The sequence below is a fragment of the Doryrhamphus excisus genome, linkage group LG7 (genome assembly GCF_037039965.1).
Source record: "Doryrhamphus excisus strain RoL-2023G ecotype Guam linkage group LG7, RoL_Dexc_Guam_v1.1, whole genome shotgun sequence".
Lineage (NCBI taxonomy): Eukaryota > Metazoa > Chordata > Actinopteri > Syngnathiformes > Syngnathidae > Doryrhamphus > Doryrhamphus excisus.
The window spans coordinates 11,386,045-11,408,881 of NC_136363.1; the positions used below are offsets into that span (position 1 = coordinate 11,386,045).

The following is a 22,837-nucleotide window of genomic DNA, read 5'->3' on the forward strand; positions in this document are numbered from 1 at the left end:
TTGAAATTTCTCGCACATCGACTAAAAAAATGACTGTAACTTCATGGTGTTTGACCCCATCTCCATGGAATTTGGTACCCACCTTTCGGGGACCAACATGCACACGTGTGTGCGAAAATATTGAGCATTGGTGTAGTGGTGATGGAACTTTGAGGTTACTTGTGTTACATGTAAAGCATTTTGACCACCACCACGACCACCCCTAGGTGGCGCCACGAATGTCATAACGGTCATGTGATACAAATATTTCTGCAATATCTTTAATATGTTTGTTGTGAAAAGTAAGCAAAAAAATGTGCCTTTTTAAATAAATAACTATGCGATTTATGATATATTTAACTTGGACCCCAATTTTGCGGAAGAAACTTTTCATGTTTTATGAACACGATCAGAATGTATTCCTCCCGTTTAAGTCCTAAACAGGTTCTCCAGCGTTTACTATTGCGTGCCGTGTTTGCCGGTCACACCCCTCATTTAGTCTAAAGACCCTGTCTGACCTGGAATAGGATCCCCTCCCCCGACTCTCCAGTGTGTTTGGAAATTAGACGGATTAGACGTCGGATGTGGGCAATACGCCCAATTGTACGAGGGCGGATTGTTTGTCATGTCGCACACCCACTGAGCCAATCCCCACGTGATTAACTTTTTTTTTTTGAAATACTTTTCCTGCTGTCATGCAAGCTAATCATTTAATGCGTTGTAAATCATCAATAATGCAGTCGTGAGAAACCTGGCTCCAGTTGCACGTCTGCCCACGGCCTCGCGCGCGTACCACCGCTACGACATGTACTACATGTACTTTTTTTTTTTTGAATTGTCGGACGCCTGCTGGCACTGCAAACTCGGTTGGCAGCGTAACAAGGCAAATACAAGCCAGTCATGTGATGGGACACTCCCATTGTAAATATTACTGCTCCCATCCCCTCCCCCCACCCACAGCTTGATAAACTAACAACACGGGCATTTTGGCAACATTTCTTCAAATATATATTCACCTTTGATACTTTTCTTTTTAAGGTACTTCCTGAAAATACTCCTCTGAGCTTGTACGGTATACTTTTTATTTGCTTGTTATCTTTATAGCCTTTCAATGTGATCTTTGTTCACTTAAATCGATGGATTCTGGAAAGGGAAAAACTGGATGTAGAGGTTTTCAAATGCACAACAAGCCAACGTATCGTACCTCAGCCTGGACTTTAAAGTCCCAGCGTGTCAAAACGCACCCAAAAAAAAAAAAAATCCAAAAGGAAAGCCAGGAAATGATTTCACCCAAACTACAACTGAGGATAGCCAAAGAGTCCTTCCTGCCGAGTGTGCATCCATGAGTGTGTTTGCGTTTGACCATGTGGGTTTCCGATCCAAACGCCATTCCTTATTTTTCCACTACTTCTCAATATGTAAACGTTCATTATCATTGAATTGCATCATCAATGTAACGTGTCTCATGGCTGACCAATGAAATAAAACTGTGACAATCTAACTCTGACGAGTTCATGTGTACAACTACATCGATGCCTACACGTGGGGAGGGGGGTCACAAGGGGGTCTCGTTCTGGAAAAAAAATCTTGTGGGACGATAATAAACAAATAACTTAATAAACGAGCTTTTATCACCATAATAGAAATACCCAATGCCTTATGAACAATGACTTTTGCTCAATGGCGGCCATGTTTTGCATGTTTTGCCCTGTGGTGGCCAGCCAATCACAGGGCACATATAGACAAACAACCATTCACACTCACATTCATACCTATGGACAATTTGGAGTGGCCAATTAACCTAGCATGTTTTTGGAATGTGGGAGGAAACCGGAGTACCCGGAGAAAACCCAAAAACCCACGCATGCACAGGGACAACATGCAAACTCCACACAAAGATGGCCGAGGTTGGAATTGAACCCCGGTCCTCCTAGCTGTGAGGTCTGCGTGCTAATCACTCAACCGCCGTGCCACCCTGTTTTCCAATCAATCTTGCTCAAATTTTGCACACATGTTCTAGTCAGTCCCCCAAAAGGGGCGTGTACCAAATTTTATGGCGATTAAGCTAAACGCCCTAAAATTATAATGGATTTTTTTGTGAAGCTGTGTGAGAAATTTCAAGTCAATCTGACTCAATGTGGTTTGTGCAGCGTTCCAGGAGTAGAGAAGATCCAAAAAGTGTGTTGTGGCCTCATGTTGTCCATACATAGACACTGTTGGAGGAAGTGGAGGGGGTGGTGAGGTGAAGGAGTTTGGGGGGTGTTGAGGAGGAGGAGGAGGAGGAGGCGGAGGTGATATTTAAGCCAGTGGTAAACTCTCTCCTCATCCATCTCTGCCCTGACTCTCTCTCCCTCGCCACCGCATCCAACACCCACGAAGGACGCCGTCCATCAGAACTCAGGTAAGAGGGGCGTAGGGGGGTCGCCTGAATGTACTTTCTCCTCCTCTACCTGATGATGTGCGACTGTATTTGCTGTGTATGTGAGTGGAAGTCCTGATAGTGGTAAATATTGTGTAAAAGTATCTCTATAGTATCCAGTATTGCAGTATTACTGCAAACATGCCGGTCTCCTACTGTGTCAGTCAATGACAGAAGATGCCCCCCCTCACCTCGCTGCTTTTCCATTCACTAATCTCCTGTCAACAGCGACCTTTGACATGTAGCAGTACACGCCACAGCAGGTCTATGACAGGCTGTACCATAGAGGATCGATGATGTCGCCATCGATCTCCACCTGATTGGCGTTCGCCGCCTTTTTGTGTGACTAAGCGAGTGTGGAAGGCCTCGTATCAGCGAGCACCTCAGGTTACTCGGCCTCTTAGTTTTCGGAATTACCAAGTGAGGTTTGTGTTTCACTGCCGGTGTCCGTGTTGGATAATTGCAGGCACGTGTTCTGCAGTAGATGAGGGCATCCACTGTGGCGGGCGGGAAATAGGAGTTCAGAACGTTCCATGAGATGCTTGTTGCTTTTTCTGAAAATTAACTCCTGTTTCCATGCTGGTGTCGAATTGACTTATTGAACGATATTATGTATTGGCAAAATATCCATACATTTGATGCGTCATGACTTATACCATGTTATATATTGACAAAATATCAATACATTGGATATTATATATTGACAAAATATCGATACAGTCGATGAGCCATGACTTATACCATATTATATATTGACAAAATATTGACGCATTCAATGTCCCATGACTTATAGGATATTATATATTGACAAAATATTGATACATTTGATGCATCATGACTTAAACCATGTTATATATTGACAAAATATCGATACATTGAAATGCGTCATGACTTTTACGATATTATGTATTGACAAAATATTGATAAATTTGATGCGTCATGACTTATACCATGTTATATATTGCCAAATATTTGATACGTTCAATGTGCCATGACTTATACCATATTATGTATTGACAAAATATCCATACATTCGATGTGCCATAACTTATGCCATATTATATATTGACAAAATATTGATAAATTTGATGCATCATGACTTATACGATGTTATAAATTGATAAAATATCGATAGAGTTGATGCGTCATGATTTATACCATATTATATATTGACAAAATATTGATACATTTGATGCATCATGACTTATACCATGTTATATATTGACAAAATATTGATAAATTTGATGCGTCATGACTTATACCATGTTATATATTGACAAAATAGCGATACATTGAAATGCGTCATGACTTTTACGATATTATACATTGACAAAGTGTTGATAAATTTGTTGCGTTGTGACTTATACAATGTTGTATATTGACAAAATATTGATACGTTCGATGTGGCATGACTTATACCGTATAATATATTGACAAAATATCAATGCATTTGATGTGCCATGACTTATGGGATATTATATATTGACAAAATATTGATACATTTGTTGCATCATGACTGATACCATATTATATATTGACAAAATATTGATAAGTTCGATGCGTCAATCATTTGAGGTCATGTTTGTCTAGAATGTAGACAAAGCCAAGCGTGAATTGTGAAGAAAGTTTTCATTCTTAAAGTATTTATTAATAATTAATCATTCATTTTAATGGTTTCATCTTTATTTAGTATTGTTTAAAATACTATTTTCACATATTATTATATGTATTATTATTATTTTTGTAATTATATACATATTAGTTTTTATTGTAAAGCAACCTGCTACCTCAATAGACTTCTGGCTTTAAAATAAATAAATAGATCAATTTTTCTTCAATTATTCGTGTATTTAAGGGAAAAATGAATAATGAAAATGTATTTAAATGACTACATTCGTCTTTGTAGTCTTTGTTTGTTTTTAACCCCGTATCTGTCTGTCACAGTCTCCCCACGTCTCATCGCAGCAGCAGCAGCAACGCCGAGATGCCTGACACAATGTGTGTAAGACTGTTTGAAAATGCCCCCCCCTCTCCAAAAAAAAAGCCTCAACAACACAAACTCTCCAATGTGAAGTGAAATGGTGGCTTCGCCTCCTCCTCCACCTCCTCCTCATCGGCTTGTGTGAGCGCACGCATGCAAGCCGCTGGTGGGAGGGAGGGGTTGGCCGGAGCGGGCATCTGGAGGCTGACGCTGACCTTTTGACCCCTATGTGACCTTCTGCAGCATGTCCAAGGAGCCCACTTCCAACCTGGAAAGTGCCATGCAGATGCTCATCAAAACCTTCCACAAGTACTCGGGGAAGGAAGGTGACAAGTACACGCTCAGCAGGATGGAGCTGAAGGAGCTGCTGCTGGAGGAGCTGGGCAGTTACTTAGGGGTAGGTCTGTGTGTCATCTTCTATGCTGTCCATTCCTAAAAACAGCAGAGCGCTCCTCTCATTTAGACAATCTTTGCCTGGCGTTTTTGTTTTTGTTAGAAAATGAGCATCCTTGATGAGCATTTTTGGAGTAGAGCCTTACAAAAAGCAGAGTTCTCCGATCATAAAAATGATTTTTGACATGGATTGTTGTAGTAGGTCCCTAAAAACAGCAGATCACTCCCGTCATAATGAGGATTGGACTGTAAAAACAGTACAGGACTTTTTTTCAGTAGGTTCCTAAAAACAGCATAGTACCCATGTCATCTAGATGACCTTGGACTAGGATTGTTGCAAAAGGTCCTTAAAAACTGAGTGCTCCTGTCATATAGAGAGGATATTTATCAAGCGTTTTTGACTTGCAACCCATTCCTAAAAACAGAAAAGCGTTCCTGTCATAGAGAGAGGATATTTATAGCGCGTTTTTGACTTGCAACTGAAAACTGCAGAGTTCCCCTGTCATAGAGAGGAGATATTTACCGATCATTTTTGGCTTGCAACCCATTCCTAAAAAGAGCAAAGCATTCCTGTCATAGAAAGAGGATATTTATAGAGCGTTTTTGACTTGCAACTGATTCCTAAAAACTGTAGAGTTCCCCTGTCATATAGAGAAGATATTTACCGATCATTTTTGGCTTGCAACCCATTCCTAAAAACAGCAAAGCATTCCTGTCATAGAGAGAAGATATTTATCGATCATATTTGGCTTGCAACCCATTCCTAAAAACAGCAAAGCATTCCTGTCATATAGAGAAGATATTTATCGAGCGTTTTTGGCTTGCAACCCATTCCTAAAAACTGCAGAGTTCCCCTGTCATATAAGGAAGATATTTATAGATAATTTTTGGCTTGCAACCCATTCCTAAAAACTGCAGTGTGCTCTTGTCATAGAGAGAAGATATTTATTGATCATATTTGGCTTGCAACCCATTCCTAAAAACAGCAAAGCGTTCCTGTCATAGAGAGAAGATATTTATAGAGCGTTTTTGATTTGCAACTGATTCCTAAAAACTGCAGAGTTCCCCAGTCATATAAAGAAGATATTTATCAATCATTTTTGGCTTGCAACCCATTCCTAAAAACTGCAGAGTGCTCCTGTCATAGAGAGAAGATATTTATTGAGCGTTTTTGACTTGCAACTGATTCCTAAATACTGAAGAGTTCCCCTGTCATTGAGAGGATATATTTACCGATCATTTTTGGCTTGCAACCATTCCTAAAAAGAGCAAAGCATTCCTGTCATAGAGAGAAGATATTTATCAATCATATTTGGCTTGCAACCCATTCCTAAAAACAGCAAAGTATTCTTGTCATAGAGAGAAGATATTTATCGAGCGTTTTTTGACATGCAACTGATTCCTAAAAACTGCAGAGTGCTCCTGTCATGGAGAGAAGATATTTATTGATCATTTTTGGCTTGCGACCGATTCCTAAAAACAACAGAGTGCTCCTGTCATATAGAGGATATTTTAGTAGGGTTTGTTTTCCCTCCAATTGATTCCCAAAAACAGGATTCCTGTCATTAAAGATGATCTTTGACTAGAGTTTTTGCAACAGGTCCTTAAAACAGCAAAGCCCTCCTCTCATAGTCCTTGACTAGCGTTTGTGTGTGTGTGTGTGTGTGTGTTTGAGTTCTTGTTTTTCTATGCTTGTGTGGTGTGTTTGATGTCCTACTTTGATTGTGAGGTCGTTTGTCTTTGCGGGCGGGTGGGGGGGCATTGTCTAGGATGAGCTCCTTTCATGCCATTACACCGTGATTGTGTGTGTGACACACTTTGCACTTCAGTGTGTAGATGGGTTGACACAAATGAAGGTATGTGCTCGTACATGCTGGAACTCACAAGTACAGGCAGGCCTGTGCACACACACACACACACACACACACACGCTTTCAAGGGTCACATTCTTAACTCGTAACACTTCCTGCTTGACAGCACTCCAAAGATAATGAGACGGTGGAAAAGATCATGACCGACTTGGACGCCAACAACGACGGCGAGGTGGACTTCACCGAGTTCATCATCCTGATGGGCGCCCTGACGGTGGCCTGCAACGACTTCTTCCTGGAGTTCAAGACGGACGACAAGCCCACGGGCGGCGAGGCGGCGGAATAAAGTCACTGAGTCAGGGAGAGGGGGCTGATGGAACGGAACGGGGAGGGAAGGGGGGGGGAAAGGTTGTAAATCTGACGAGAGGAGGAGGCGGATGAATTTTTCTGTCTTACGCAACGTTTCAACAACACACAAGAGTACTGTGCAAAAGTCTGAATCGTGGTATCGAACACATACTGTACACTTTGTAGGATCACACTAAATACAGGCCATATACCAAATAAAACACGTAGAGAGACGGCACAGCATTCATCAAGGTGGGGCTTTGGTGAGAATCCACATACAAGTGCAGGTTGACTTCCTTTAGAGATACTCTATTAAGTCCAGACAGGCTGGCCCAAAGGTTCTGACTCGGGACGAACAGAAGAGCATAGATCTTTGATAAAGCATTCCTAAAGTCTCTCCGGAAAAACGAAAGAGAGCTGTGGCCATATAAATGATCTTTGACCAGCATTTTTACAGTAAGTTCAAACAGGTCATATAACGGATCTTTGACAAGTGTTTTTTGCAGCAGAATACTCTGATCACATAAAATATCTTCAGAAGATTCTATCAAACAGCGGAGTGGTCCTGTCATACGGAGGATCTTTGATTCGGATTTTTTGAAAGCCGATTACTAAAAACAGCAGATCGTTCCTGTCAAATCTTTGACTACAATTTTTGAGAGATAGATCATTTACAGCAGCAGACCACTCCTGTCAATATTTACATATCATAGGTCTACATATTACAGGTGATCTTTGACCAGCGCTTTTGCAGGCGATTCATAAAAACAGCAAAGCACTCAATTTTTGACGTGTGTGTTCTCCTGTCACATTAAGGATTTTTGACAAGCTTTTTTCCCCTCAACACAGCAAAGTGTCCTGTCATCAAGAGGATCTTTGACTGGCATTTTTAAAGCTGATTACTAAAAACAGCAGAGCATTCCTGTCAGATATAGTATCTTTGACTACAATGTTTGCAAACCACCCCTGTCTATATTTACATATCTATGTTTCCACAGTATGTATATTACAGTAGATTTTTGAGAAGCGGTTTTGCAGTCGATTCCTAAAAACAGCAAAGCACTCCTGTTTACACAGAAGATTTTTGACTCGTGTTTTCTCCTGTCACATAAAGGATCTTTGACAAGCTTTTCTTTCCTTGAAACCCTAAAAATAGCAGACGGCTCCTGTCGTAAATATCTTTTCTGGTATATCTTTAAAAACAGCAGGTTGCTCCTCTCATTTTGAGGATCTTTGACTAGCGTATTTTGTTTTTGTTGATCTTGATGGACGTCTGCGTGATAATAGCATTACTACCACCAGTGCTGACATACTTTTACACAGTACCCTGCCCAGAGCCACAAACACAAGGGTCAGTGAACGCAACATGTGTGTTTTTCACAAACACATGGGTCAGTGAACGCAACACGTGTGTTTTTCAGAGCTTTATGCAGCATTCATCGACGCATCACAGTGGCTTTTTGACTCCCTGCTACTCTAAATGTTTCTTCAACAAAAAATGGCAGTGAGAAGAAATAAAATTATAGGGAGGGGGTGAGAATTCCTGTGAATACAAATGTAATATTAAATCAGTTTATTATATTATTGCCTTCAACAGTGGAATGTTTTTTCCTCCTTCTCTGTGCGCCTATTTTGTAATCTTTTTTTTTTCGTTTTTGGTAATGACTCATGCATTCTTTCCAAATATTAAATGTGGTATTTAACCAACACTTTGTTTGTTTCTTGCACATCTTCTTCTACTCAAGTATGAATTGCTGCAAAGAAGAAACAATGTCACAGCAAAGTGTTACTTTCATTATGAGTGTGTGTGTGTGTGTGTTGGGGATTCCCACAGAGCAAAGCGCTCCGGCTCGCACATCCTGCCAACAATATCCTGCAAGTCTTGTTCCACTAGGCTACGTATAAGCTGACCCAGATGTTGGATTTGGATCCACGTGGAAAAGGTTTGACGAAAATGAGGGACGCAGGGAATTGAAGGAGAGGAAGAGTGAAGAGTGATTGTGTGCATGATTCTTTTTTGAATGAAGGAGTGAGTGAATCCAATTTATGGCGTAGAACAGACAAGAATGCAGCTTGGAAGGCAGCGCTATAATCACGCAGGAATTTTGCGTGTGCGTGTGCGTGTATACACTGTCCCTCACTGGGTCGGAGTGAATCCACCCCTAAACTACGACAGCAGGCGAACATTCTTTGCGCGGACAGACTGTTTCTTACCTTCCTCAGGTCAGCCCTCATCATGTGGGCGGAGTCAACCACTTTGTTCAACTCTCGGCAGCCTCTGATTGGCCACTTTTTGAATATTTGGTAAACAAATATGTCTGTTTAGCCCGTTTTAGCCCGAAGGGGATTAAAGTTTAACAGACAAAAAACTGCTCTGCCTTATCATGTACCGGTTTGTCAGCAACTGTCATAAAAGATTATAACAAACACCAAACAGGATCATGTTTTAAAAAAAAGAGGGTTTAAAAAAAGATAAAAGCGTGTGGTGTCAAATTACACTTTTGTTTATCTAAGACAGCTGTTTTCAATGTGTGTGGCGCAGCAGCTTGTGAAAAATAGACAACACACAAGACTTTTAACTAAGTAGAAATATATATGGATTAAGGGAGTTTAATTTAAATATAAATGGTTATTATTTAATTGAAATTTAAATGTTTATGTTCCCCACATTTTCCTAAAATCCTAACACTGTGCAATGTACATACTGTACAAATATTCAAAACCGCCTTGCCTGTTTTTCCACAATTTTTCTTTTTCAAAAGAGCTAAAAGACACATGATTAAAAGTGCTAATATGGGATAGGATCATACAGGATACATTTTTATGTTTCTTTGTGATTAATATTTTTATAAGAATGTGTGGTTATTTCGTATTTCCATACAATATAAAAATGCGTATATTCACGTTGCGATAAGTACAGGTAGGAAATGAAGAAGGCCGGAACCAACCTTTTTAGGTGTTGTAAAGGTTCCCTTTTAGGTGTAGGTACTTCCTCTCCCACCGGGTTCATGTCTTCATTCCTTCCCTACCTGTTTTCTCCAGGTTCGTAAACATCAGAAAGTAGTTCTCACTTAATATTTACATTTCAACTCTTTGTGTTTTGAGTAATAACACAATAGAAAACGTCTTCGTATGATTTAACGAGTTTGTGGCAAGAAACATCAACAAATACTGCGCATGCGTCTATATGCCCGCCATCTTGGATCATCTTGTTTACAGTACGCCTTAAGTGACAAAAGTGAATATTTTGCGGATGTGGTTAATCACAATGACAATAACGTAATCTTGCTTATTGCAGTATTTTATTCAGCGATTGTCATCGTGATTAATATAACTGGTTGTCAGTTAGTGGTGTAGTTACACATTTAGGTAAGAAGTGCAGTATAAACTGTAAAAAAAGTCTTTGAGTGTGTATGCTAATAGGGAGCTAATTAGCTTGCGGCTTTTTACAATATAGAAACGTCTGAGGCTTCAAGTGAAGGGTTCAAAGTTTATTTTAGGGGTAGCATCATTGAGAGGTTATGATTAGGCTAATAGTGGCGGAGGGGATGCTGGTGAAAGTTGCTGGAGTTTTTTTTAACGGCATCTGTACCCCATACAAATGTGTAAAATGCTATAAAAATAATGTTTTTGCTTGTTCTTTTATAAAGAGCACTAAAGGTTGTATGATCTATCACGTTAAATGAAAAGACCTTCATTGTGTATTAACGCTGGTGTGTTGACCCTTCATGGCCGCCATGTAGTGGTGCATTTAGGTAATGTGTCACGCAAGAGTAAAAGAAGAGAGCTGTGACACTAATTAAATGATGCCTTCAGGTACAGAGTGGAGCATGTATATAAAATAAAAATAGATGTATCAGATAACTTTTCCCGGTGTAGATGTTCTCCTCGGGGATTGAATTTGAGAAGGCCAGACGCTTTTCCCCCGGTTGATGAAATCCATCCTAATGGAAGTAGAAGCCTAAGGCCTTGGTAGATACATATTCATTACAAGGCATCGCATAAACCAGGCCGCTTTCATATGCCAATAAAATGAGTTTACAGTTACTTTGGCTCATATGAATGAATAAGTTAGGTGGTTCAAAGTGTCACGTGAAATGAACTGAGCAGGGGTCGTGTCCTCTGCAGGGCTCAAGGTCAAACAGCATCAGATGACACAAGGTAAGGAGGATGTGTAATAAAAGTAGGAGGAGGAGAGAGGGATCACGTTATTAAGTGTCCTTGGCAAGAGTGTTGTGGTACTTGTCTTCTATTAATACCTTCTTCTATATTGATTGGACGAAAGTATTGGGACACAAACAGGGAGTGACTCTGAATGAGAATAAATATGCAATTGTTCCTTTTTGAATAGATTCCACCCATATGAGAAGACTTAGAGGATGTTGGAGGGTGTCTGTGGGGGAATTGTTTTGTTAGACCCTTTTAGCAACGTGAGAGATGCTTGAGATGATTGAGTTTTCTCTTGTCTTGCTCTAGACATGCATATTACATTTAGAGCATTCTTAAAAAGTGAATTGTAGGGAGTTTAAAAGTTTAATGGTGCACAAACATGCCTGTAACCTCATTCAGTCATCCTTTTCACCATGTTTTGCTGCTTTGATCGTCATCCTTCACCACCACGTTTGTCTCTTTGTATTGTTGATTTATTCGGGAATCAGAGAGGAGGAGGAGACGGGGGGGGGGGGGGGGGGAAGGCACCAGGGGATGTGTAGCATCTTCTCAAATCAAAAGAAGACAGTTGGAAATGTATACAAGGCGGGCGTGTCTGCTGGTGAATAACATCTGCACACAAGGGCTCGGCCAAAAAAGCCAATCCTTTAAATGCTCCTTTTAAAGTTGACGCAGACTTCAAATAATAATAATGGCGTGAGCAATAATGCATGACACAGCACCGGGGGACTTTGGAGTTTTTAAGGTGGAGCAGCAAAATTCCTTTCATTTAACTGTTTTGAGATTTGTCAGTAATAAATACAACACAAAAGTAGATGAAGGTCATTTTAATCTCTTGTTAATGTTCCAGACATTGTCCACAGTTGTTCTGGAAATAAAGTAGCCATAGATACTGTCAAGGCCTTCCTCTGTAGACATAATACAGTCAAGCACAACAACTTCACAGTTAAAACAAATCCCCAAGGGACAGATGTAGAAGAATACAAACATCAGTTCGAAGGTAGCTGCAGGCACTAGAGGTCAACTTGGTAATGACATGCTTCTTACGCATGGCTTTTTAGCAGCTAGACTTACAACAGGGCTTTGTTGGAGATAAATGAGGTGCAGTGGAGAAGCACGGCCAAAAGAGGGACCCAGAGAGTTACAAATGACAACACAAGTTCCATTTAATTGATAAAAGTGCCTTCTGGTTTGCGAAACTCGCGCTAAATGTAGTTCACGACAAGTGTGACGCAATTGATGAAAAAAAACAGCAATAATGAAAGAAAACGTGTTGTAATTGAACAAAGTCACAAAGTAGACGAGATACAAGTACCTTATGAGCATCAGTGACCAGACATTAGGGTTGCACTGGAACATTTCTGGGAATTTTCCATGGGAAGATTAGCTGAGGAATTTTGGAAGTGGTAAATATGCAATTATTTTTGAATGCAACCTCGTGCAGTGTCATTCGGAGTTTAGAGAGTAATACTTGCCATGGACGACTCCCAGGTTTTGCAACCCCACCACAGATTGTGAGTGTTTCTTTAATGGGTTATGGTCCTTAAAAGCTAAAGACATGTTTTTTGTCATATACGTGCGTGAGTTATTGTATGCGAGGCACAGGGTGCATCAGGGTCATGTGCTCAGCCCCATTGAAAGGCAGCCGCTGACTGCAGTAGTGGTGTACCACTTCTGGGATGCTGGGGAAGACACAGCTGCTCTGGTCCAGCGTGTAGCCGTGTTCTTTGGTCTGGGCTACCATGATGTGAACGCAGCCCTGGCTTGTTCTGGTCAGCAACAAAAAAATACAATAAAAATGGAATATTATGTACCTTTTGGGATAGAACTGCTGCACTTTCCGCTGTGGCTCACTTGAGGGCGATGGAGTACTTTGTGCTGTCCGATTCGCTGTTCCTGACCAGGAAGCTAGCTTCCTTGCAGGCCTGGAGCTGAAGCTCCGCCTCCTGGCGAGTCACGCAGCCATGGTACCAGCTGGGCAGGTAAGGTGATGTTCATTTAAAAAAACAATTGTCACATCATTTTCGGACAATTCAGCTCTACCTCTGTTTTTCCAGGGGTCGTGTGGGGTCGACGCAGCAAGCCAAAGTTTCATGGCTGCTTCCGGGACTGGAGGATGACGAGGTCCTGAGGATTTTCTGCGTCCAGCTTTTCTGCCTTGTGTGCTGTCTACTTGTGAGGTGAGAATCTTTGGATGGACACTCGGGGCCGTCAAAGTGAGCTGAGGGATGAAGATTGGCGCCGAAATGTTAATTAGTGTGAACACAGAGTGGACATTTCAGTGGGAATACCTGCTCCAAGATCTAACAAAAGGATGTAGCGGTTTAAGGAAATGTTTGATTTGAGGTTGCAGTTTGCAATGGTGCAGAATGTTTTGTTATCCTTATGTCAGAGGGTCAAAATGTTCGAGTCTGGTCTTAGTAGGATGCAGTTGCATACAACAACCACAATGATAAACATGGTTACATGAGCACCTCTCTGACAAAGGTTAGCATTCTTATCTTTTAAAAATGCAACATTATTGATTGAACTCTTGTATTAGATGTCTGTAGATGTTTCCTACAAAAAGATATAGTGTGCACCTGACAGAGTTCTAACAATGTGCTCCTTCCTCCACTCCCACGGCGGCTCATACTCCATAGACGGGCGCATATCCATCTCTGGTCGTGTAACCGCCGCCACCGCCGCCTTTTCACTTTCACCACTTCCCTCATAATGAGCGGCATCATACAGGTGCAAGTTTGCAGGTTGACCTCTCTCTGCCGGGGCCTCACTCCCTTCCATTTGCACTTTGAGCAGATCTTTGGAGCCGCGGCGTCTGATTTCTAGAAGAAGGAGATCAAAGTCATGCTTGTATCAGAGCTGCATACACAAAATTGCTTCTGAGTGGTGCAATTCTATAGAAAGGAAGTGGAAGGGCTGTTAAAAGGAAGTGCTTCTAGTGAGAAAGCACAGCAGCAGTGTTCCACTACATCCAGCAGATCGCACAGTCATTGGATCATTTTGAAGCCTTGCTATAATGCAGTGGAACAGTGTGAACCAGTGGTGTCATTAGGCCTATTTTAGGGGGGCTTAAATCCCCCTAAAATGTTCTTAAGCCCCCCTCAATAATTTGATATTTTTTATTGATTAATGTCTGGAATTTTTTTACAAAAAAAAATCTCTGACAAATTTTATATAATAGGGCAAAAGCAGGCTAATAAGCAAGCCAATAAGCATGCTAATACTAGCCTAGTAATAATCATAAGAAGAATAATGATGATAGTAATAATAATAGGCTAATTAATAATATAATAATGATTATTATATAATTGATCACTGTCCACTGGACAGAATGGTTGCAGAGCTTGAGTAGCGGTTTTGCAATGTAGATTGTGTGTACTTAATTTGTGTGTACTAAATGAGTATTTATATAGTATACCCAATTGAGTATCTCTACTAAATCTGTCCGAAAGTGGGAAAGTTATATCCCGGTTCTTGTTCTTTATTTGTTTTTTTTAATTTTTTGTAGAATGTAGAATTTAAATGTAATAGCAAACCATAATCTTATAATGGTATATATAGTTTGTCGTGCACCCCACATATGCAATTGGTGTGGCCAATGCACGTTCAGATATTTTGTATGTCCCTCATGCATGTCGAGATCTTACTCCCTCATGGTCACCACAAATACTTTCTCCACAAAAAACCCGCCCGGTTGTGACCTAGGCTTTAGGTAAATCACCTCTGCAGCCATTCTCTCATAAAAACCTCCTCCATGACATCAGCTTCTTGTTTGCATCACACAAGAGTGATCTAAGCCTCCTCGTCACAGCATCACATCCTCCTTCACAGGCTTTTTCAGAAGGCCACTACGAGCGATCCAAATAAGAACAAAAACAACCAGAAAGCAAAACAAAACATGCTAACATGGCCGCAGCCTATTGTGACTTCTAACAATGGAGTGATGCAATGAAAACATGTGACTGGATGATGGACTACCAGTGTTCCTGGATGTTGGGAAGTTTTGATGAATGCTCAGACAGCTCCATATAGGGGCTTACACATACTGTGCTGAGGAGGGGTGAGTGGGAATTAACTTCCTTTTGAGAGCAGAAACAGGAAAGAGGAAGCAAGGGGTGGAAACTGCAGCCATTGTTTGAGTGGGGCCAGTGGGGTACACAAGCGATGGGGGGGTTCACCGTGGAAAAAAAACATACCCGTGATCATTTGCTGAGCGTCATAAGGCTCCATGTAGCCATCATTGTCCCCGAGTCTCTCAGAGTCCCTTTGCTCCCTGGTCTTTTGGGCATCGAAGGGGTCCGCGTAGTCCTCAAGGATAATAACCTGCAAGGGTGGCAACATTTAAAACCATCTTATCACCACCATGCTTTCTTTTTCTTGCTTCATTTCAAAGGCTCTGAGGGGGGAGTTAGCACCTAGGTGTCACATAACACAATGCTTCTTCTTTATAACATGATAGCAGCTTTTTGTGTTCAGGGTGGGGCAAGGGTGGTGTGAGGAAGCAGAAAGACACCCAGCGCTAAAGGAGATAAAAAGGGACCCAAATAACAGCGCTCAGTACTTACAAAAATGTACTGCAGTGTTACAACTATAGCTTGACATTATTACATAATACATTTTGTTAACTAATATAATGGTAGAAATTGGACCAAATATGTCATTGTATCTGACTTAAAGCCATGCTAATTATAGCTATGTAATTGAAAGCATTATTTACATTTATAATTCATTTTTTAATTTTACTGCTTAAAAAGTAATTTGCATAGTCTGATGTGCTATTTTTATTATTGTTTATATTGTTAGTTGTTTGAATTGTAATACTACATTTGATATATTTATTTAATCTTTTAAATATTATTATTATTATTATTATTATTATTATTATTATTATTATTATTATTATTATTATTATTATATGAATATTTTCCAACTTACTGTGTCTGTTTTGCTGTGTTTTTCTGCTTCAGGTACCACCTGGTGACTCATGGTGATGGTACCGGGGTTGAAGTTGGGGCTCTTATCCAGTGTGTCAACCCGGATCAGTCTGCTGATGTAAGCGTTTGTTGTTGTGGAGCTCCTCACTGTCTTCATGGGCTCCATGACCTGGTCCCCTTTGGAGTTTTTTCGTCCTTTCCCCGCCAAGAGGAGGCCGTCCCAGACTTTGCCATCTTTCTGGGAGCTGCACAGTTCTGTGGAGGAGTTTTTGCGGTTTTTGCTGCTAGTTTTGTTGCCCCGTGTGCCGATCCTGTCAGTACCGTTCTTCAGGTTGATGGGGAACTCCTTGAACCACCTCGCCATGGTCGCTCCTCAAAGTTCTCTGATGGCACCATGAGCCACAATGGAGGACTTTAGGAATCTTTCTAACAAAAGACTTCCTCTTATCTGGTTTAAAGCATGTCATAAATACTTTTCATACCCATTTAAGCCTGAAAACTACTAAAGCTAGCAGCTGCACAGGCTTCTAAAAATATTTATATATATATATATAAATATATCAATTAAAAAGCACCTTTGCTGGATCCACTTGGGATTTTCCTTGCATTGCTCCTTTGGGGAAAATAAACAGTTTTTCTTGCTCCTGATGGCTTTTACAGTCTTCTCATAGAAGGAAAGAGTGAAAAGGGGAGGGGTTAGATAAGTTCAAAGAGGGTGGACTACCTAAGTGGGCGGTCATAAACTTTTACATGGATAAATAGTGATTATATATTGATTAATTAAACGGATTTAAGTTCTGTTCACATGTGTCTGCATTGATTTCGTTTCATTCATGATACGATTCATAAATGTGTCAAAAAACACAATAACAATTATGCCTAAATAATGTATGAAGAGTTAATTAAAACGGATTTTTAATTGAACACTGTCCACATTAATCAAACTCTCACGTATTGTTCATTTTAATACACAATATCATACCATAATGTAAACAACTTCTTACACTTGAAATGGTCTGAGTGTATTACATAATATCATTATTATTATGATACATTGATGGCAGTGGACGATACTTCAAATGTTTATATCGATTAACAAGCACGCGTGTACATTTTAACTTATAATTTGTCTAAAAGATTGCGTACAATTGTTAATTATATTGCAGTTTTAAAGAAACGCTGCTTTAGTTGAAAAGTGGCCTGTTCTAAAATGTGTTACAGAGGTGGGTAAGTCCAACAGCATTTGTTGTATAGAATTAATGATTCACAACTTTAATGTTGGTGTATTTTTATTTACTATGTTTATTTCAATGATAAATATCACACCGTGTGAAATTAATTGTGATTTTTGCTTTGTGGAAGTGTTATATTTGCTGACGATAACTCAAGACACCCCCATTGTAGCACGACATGTACTCTTCCATGATTCGGGCTACTCCTGCTTGTCCCTCTTTGTCCGGTGGCGAGGGAAGGCCACGGCAATTATGGCTAATTTTGCGTTTTTTCTGCCCCTCCAATGAATTCTAGTTAAATGGTGGATCGGCGAGTGAAGACGCCAGAGAGTTTCAATTTAACGGACAGCAGAGCGAGAGCGACGGAAGAAAGGGTACAGTTTCCTCCACCACCCCCCAAAAAAGATGGCTAGCTATCTCCAGTGGCATGCTAACGTTAGCTAGCTAGCTGGCTATCAGGCTAACGCTAGCATCTAGTAAACAATATTTGCCGAAGGAGTCATTTTGTTTTGCCTCTTCTCCTTTATGATGCGATAGGTTACATTTGTGATAGCTCACGGTTTGTGGTGTCCATCGCAAATTAGGTGCGAGCTAAACCCGGCAGCCACTTTTGAGTAACGTGGCTAGCTCGCAGGCTAGCCCAAGGTGGCATCCAAGCTGTGCACATCTGTAAGTGATCATGTACTCTTTAGTGTACTTCTGACAGTACAGCAGGTAGGAAGCTACCAGATTACGTTGTTGTTTTGCAGTGAAAGACGCAACGAGTTCACTTTTTTAACCTGACGTTGATTTGGTGACCAAATCCCGGCGTGACAACAAGCAGAGTGTGCAGACCTGGGCCTAGAGTCACAATCCACTCCACCAAACTCGCCATTTTGACATGAACCCAAGCTAGATTGGGCCCCACCACCCACAGGACGTCGTCATTTTTCACCTTTTTCCCCCCTCTTTGCATATGAAACGGTGACATCACCCACAGTAGTGTTAGCTAATGGCTGCCGAATCGGGGAGACTACTGGCGGGACAAGGAAAGCGAAGCAAAGGTAGGAATGAACTTCACCCATCTCCCCCAAAATCAGCAGGATTCATCCATTACTGCGCTGCAAAGGGCTACACTGGTGCTGTTGTAGCCACCCCTTCTCGCCTTCCCCTACCATGATTATGTCCCAACTTCACGACTGTCCCCCGGTGGTGGCTGTCTCTCTCAGAGTGGATCTGCGGATCTCCTGCTATTAATGTACCTTCAGCTCCTCATGTCTTCGTCTTCTCCTGTCCTCCTCCCCTCATTGATCTTCTGCCTGTTTGCGGCCTCTCCTCTCTCCTCCCTATCCCCTCCCCAAAAAAGCCTGCCAAGGCTCCATGACTGATGATAGCCGCCTGGATGTACAAGCATCTTGTCCTCATGCCAGTCTATGTCGCTTCATTGACTCCATCTCAACTGTCGGACTTGGACGCACAAAAAAGAGGCCCTAGGTCTAAAAAGCTGCTCCACTCTGTCACTAAGGGGTATTTGGCCAATCCAAATGGGATGCTCTTCTTGTTTGGTGGTCCACCAATAGCATAAGTGTGGATAATAATCCCTTTCCACCCCTCTTGTGCTTATTGTTTCTATTGCAGCTTCACAAATGAAGAGCCCAGAGAAGAAGAAGACGAGGAAGTCCACGTCACAGGTTAGCCTCAGTTTTGACCGTCGGATGTAAAAATCCAATGTTGTATTTTTCGATATTTTTCAATATGTTCAATACGTCTACGAGGTCCCACAATACCGTATGGGAAGTGTGTTGTCTAAAATCTTGCCTTACTTTTGGAAGATAAGCTTCCTTTTATTAAAAAACCATAGCAACGTTACACGTTGCTGAAAAGTCGTAGATCATGATTTTGGAAGTGTTAGCCCACCTCGCTGAGTGCTGCTGCCCAATGCCCATCTGTAATGGCATCTTAAAAAAAAGCCAAAGAAAAATCCAAACCTTTTAGATGGGACGCTAAATTGTGTCTTGTTCCCTTTTGAGAAAGCCATTGCTGTGGTTATCACATGTAGTACTGCCAATGCAGATGCGTCATTAGTAAGTACAGCGGTGCCAAGTAGAGTGGGTGCCATGCAGTGGGCAAATGTGAATGTGGGCTGTGCGCACTGATATGGAAGTATGTGTTTTGAAAGGCAGTTCTTCAAGATAATTCATGCATAAATTACCACATTCCCTTCTCTATAAATTTAGGCAGCGGGCTTCTCGCACCTCACAGAGTTTGCACCCCCTCCCACCCCTATGGTGGACCACCTGGTGGCCTCCAACCCTTTCGACGATGATTTCGGACCGCCATCTCGACCCAGTGGAGCGGGCGGACCTGGCAGCGCCCCTTTTCTTCCCAGCCCAGGTGCAGGAGGAGGAGGCGGTTATGGAGGCGGGGGCCGAATGGGCGGTGGCGGCGGCGGTGGTGGTATGGCTTTCATGGGAGGACCAGGCAGCGGACAGCCAGGACGTAGACCGCCATTTGGACCGCCATCCAATGCGGGACCTCACCACCAGTTAGGTTTTGGCGGGATGCCTGGCTTTGGAGGTGGGGGCGGGGGTACTGGTGGGGGAGGAGGGGGTGGATTCCCTCCTGGTGGACCGTCTCAATTCAATATGCCGCCAAATTTCAGTCCACCTATGCACCCGGGGTCGGGCTTTAACCCCATGTTGTCTCCAGGGGGTATGGGAGGTCCCGGAGGGGGAGGTCCACCTCACCCTAGATTTGGCATACCTCCACAACAGCAGCATGGACAAGGGGGACACCCATTTAATAGTCCACCATTACCTGGTGGAGGAGGACCCAGAGGGCCCCCACATGGGCCCATGCCTCCCATGGGTGGCATGGGGCCCGGCCAGGGAATGAACATGATGAGTGGAATGGGTGGTGGTCCCGGAGGCAACATGTTGGGGGGACTACCAGGCATGCCCCCCCAAGGACAGTTCCCTCCATCACAGGATGGCTCTTATCCTGGTCCGAGTCCGCCAGGCAACGAGGATGGAAAGAATTTTGGGGGAGCAGGAGGACCTCCACCTGGGCCTCAGCAGCAGCAGCAGCAACAACAACAGCAGCAGCTTAACCTAAACCCCAATGGCCCCCCTCCTCCTAATAATACAACCCCTGGTCCTCCTAACTCTGGTCCCCAACAGCCTGGAGGTGACTTCCCAGGTCACCCTGACATGCAACAACCCAACGCTGGCACACCTGGCCAACCTTCCTCGGCGCAGCCACAGCCCAACTCCTCCCCCAGTGGACCCCTGAACGGGTCAGGCCAACCCCAGCATCCACCCCCAAATCAGCTGCAGCCACCCAACAACGCCAACACCCCCAACTCAAGCAACTCAGTCCAACAACAGCAGTCTACTCCACCAAACTCCGCCTCAGGCGCCGCTTCTCACAACCAGCAGAACAACACTCCTGGCACTGGTGGTCCCATGCCTAATGCCGCCCCCAATTCAGGTCAGAACAACATGACCAACAACAATGGAGGCAACACCCCCGGCAGCAACCCCAACCCTCCATCAAACTCCACTTCCACCCCAAACACCCAGTCCCCCTTACCTCCCGGCCCGTCTGCCCCCTTGGCAGGGCCCGGCTCTGGCCCGGGGAAGCTGGGCGGTCCCGGCATGGTCTTCCCCTGTGGTTTGTGCGTAGCGGAGGTGCACGACGACCAGGACGCCATCCTGTGCGAGGCGTCTTGCCAGCGCTGGTTCCATCGCGACTGCACAGGTCTGACGGAGCCCGCGTACGGGCTGCTGACGCGGGAGAGCGCCGCCGTGTGGGCTTGTGACTTCTGCATCAAAACCAAGGACATCCAAGCCGTGTTTGTGCGTCAGGGACTGAGCCAGCTGGTGGCGGCTAATGAGAGCTGAGGGGTCTTTGCTGGACTCGCCCTTTACGTTCACTACAACCATCAGTTGACATTCATGCTTATGTATTATATAGCACTTTGAGTGAGGTAACTGCCGCCCCCCAACTCCTCAAAACAACAACAGGATTCAAATTGTAATGAATGTTAACTGACACACTCGCTCTGACATCATCTTGCTTACGCACTGACACCAACACACTACCTCACACATACTTTGTGACTGACCCATACCATCGGCCATTTAAATTAATGCAAACTTCAGTTAAAAAGTCAAAGTTATTCACAAATTGGTCCCAAGTATTTATTAACCATGGCAAACAAAATCACACACACAGTGCCTGGACTTGTCAAGGGTCTTTGCTTTATACATTTGTCATCATTTTCTAGTGCATCATCTTAAAAATGCGGTGGTACGTCCCTGTAGCAAGTGTATCAGGGAGGGTTGTATTTTCACTAAGGCAGGGGTGTCCAAACTTTTTTCAAGGGAGGGGCAAACACAGGACAGTTTATCATTTGCATGATATTCTTCACCTTTTGTTTACTTGGTTATTACATGTTGGTAACCAATGCAATGTTTGTAAGTGAAGATCCTAAGCAAGTAAATACGAAAGAAAAACAGTCTACATCTCAGCTTTGTAACACAGGTGACAAAGCAAATAGAGGCTGGTAAATTTGATGTTGAGAATGTTGCCACCTCGGACCAACAAGTAACTTGCAGGCCACAAATGGCTTCTGGGCCCAACTTTGGGCACCTCTGCTCAAAGATTATGTAACAATCCCTCGACCCGAAACATTTTGCACCCAGTGCTGATGAATCCAAAGGAGATGCGGGCTGTATTTTCAGTCATACCTCACAGACCTTTAAGTCATTGTATATATCAGAAAGACATTTTGTGAACAGAGCCGACAAGTGAACAAAACGAGTTACTTCACACACAATGGCTTTTTTTAAAAAATATACAGTACATTCAACTGTTTTATTTCCGTTCTCTGCATAAGACATGAATTGTAAACACTTTTTTTGGATTGGTGTTTAGTGCAAGTCGTGGCCTGTCATGATCAGCTGTGCATCGTTGGGGTGATGGGATGGGAGGAGGGTTGCATGTGTGAACCAAATGCCAACACTAAATTTGTCACAATCCCATCAAGGTGTTAATTGCTGATCCCCCTATCTATGTCCCTGCTTTCCCTCCACAATTCAATGTCCAAGTTGCCTTTCTTTTTGTCGTATTGGTCCGTTCTTTTTAGTTTTTGTACTCGCTGGGTTTTTTTTTTGTTTTGTTTGTGCTGTGATCTTGCTCTGCTCTGGCGCCTCCTGGTGGACGCTGGAGGAACCACAGGTACTGAAATCTGAAGTAAAAGACAAGATTCTTTTTGTACATTTTGTCTGCTTTTTATTCATTTGTTTCCCTGTTAGCTGGTGTTTATATTAAACTTAAGTGGCTTTATTCACAGATGAAGGCGATCATTCTCTTTTGTCTGAGATATCTACTTGTTTTGATCCGCTGGAGGTTAGTAACTATTCTTGTAGCCTAACAATATGGATGACTTTACATGCCTTACAGGTCCATACATATTTCATCATTTCCTTCACAGGTAAGAATTTAAATCTTGGTTTTACTTCTAACCATATACCATTCAATATTTTGGGGGAAATTTTTCCTCAATAAAAATAGTGACATTGTCT

General features: G+C 42.5%; 3 protein-coding genes across 8 annotated transcripts; 2 read left to right on the plus strand and 1 right to left on the minus strand.

Annotated features, from left to right (window-relative positions):
• The first annotated feature begins 2,252 nt into the window (after window positions 1–2,252).
• LOC131102133 (protein S100-A1) lies at window positions 2,253–6,939 on the plus strand. Its single transcript, XM_058047633.2, has 4 exons — window positions 2,253–2,380; window positions 4,343–4,396; window positions 4,623–4,776; window positions 6,750–6,939. The coding sequence occupies exons 2-4, from the start codon at window positions 4,383–4,385 to the stop codon at window positions 6,927–6,929; spliced, it is 348 nt and encodes a 115-aa protein (XP_057903616.2). The 5' UTR covers window positions 2,253–2,380; window positions 4,343–4,382; the 3' UTR covers window positions 6,930–6,939.
• Window positions 6,940–11,928: 4,989 nt separating this feature from the next.
• Window positions 11,929–18,608, minus strand: LOC131101372 (SH2 domain-containing adapter protein E-like). 2 transcript variants are annotated; one of them, XM_078792095.1, is made up of 7 exons: window positions 18,512–18,608; window positions 16,040–16,699; window positions 15,301–15,427; window positions 13,684–13,926; window positions 13,145–13,322; window positions 12,956–13,075; window positions 11,929–12,870 (listed from the first exon to the last, which is right to left on the minus strand). In XM_078792095.1, exons 2-7 carry the CDS (start codon window positions 16,400–16,402, stop codon window positions 12,687–12,689), a joined length of 1,215 nt encoding a protein of 404 aa, XP_078648221.1. In that variant the 5' UTR covers window positions 16,403–16,699; window positions 18,512–18,608; the 3' UTR covers window positions 11,929–12,686. The 2 variants fall into 2 exon arrangements, with proteins under 2 accessions (XP_078648221.1, XP_057902414.2); XM_058046431.2 differs by lacking the exon at window positions 18,512–18,608 and having other exon boundaries at window positions 16,040–16,808.
• Window positions 17,432–22,529, plus strand: pygo2 (pygopus homolog 2 (Drosophila)). 5 transcript variants are annotated; one of them, XM_058046425.2, is made up of 5 exons: window positions 17,433–17,644; window positions 17,855–17,939; window positions 18,020–18,313; window positions 18,888–18,940; window positions 19,487–22,529. In XM_058046425.2, the coding sequence occupies exons 3-5, from the start codon at window positions 18,262–18,264 to the stop codon at window positions 21,149–21,151; spliced, it is 1,770 nt and encodes a 589-aa protein (XP_057902408.2). In that variant the 5' UTR covers window positions 17,433–17,644; window positions 17,855–17,939; window positions 18,020–18,261; the 3' UTR covers window positions 21,152–22,529. The 5 variants fall into 5 exon arrangements, with proteins under 5 accessions (XP_078648220.1, XP_057902412.2, XP_057902408.2 ...); XM_078792094.1 differs by having other exon boundaries at window positions 17,432–17,644; window positions 17,855–18,313; window positions 19,512–22,529; XM_058046426.2 differs by lacking the exon at window positions 17,855–17,939 and having other exon boundaries at window positions 18,250–18,313.
• The last annotated feature ends 308 nt before the right edge of the window (window positions 22,530–22,837 follow it).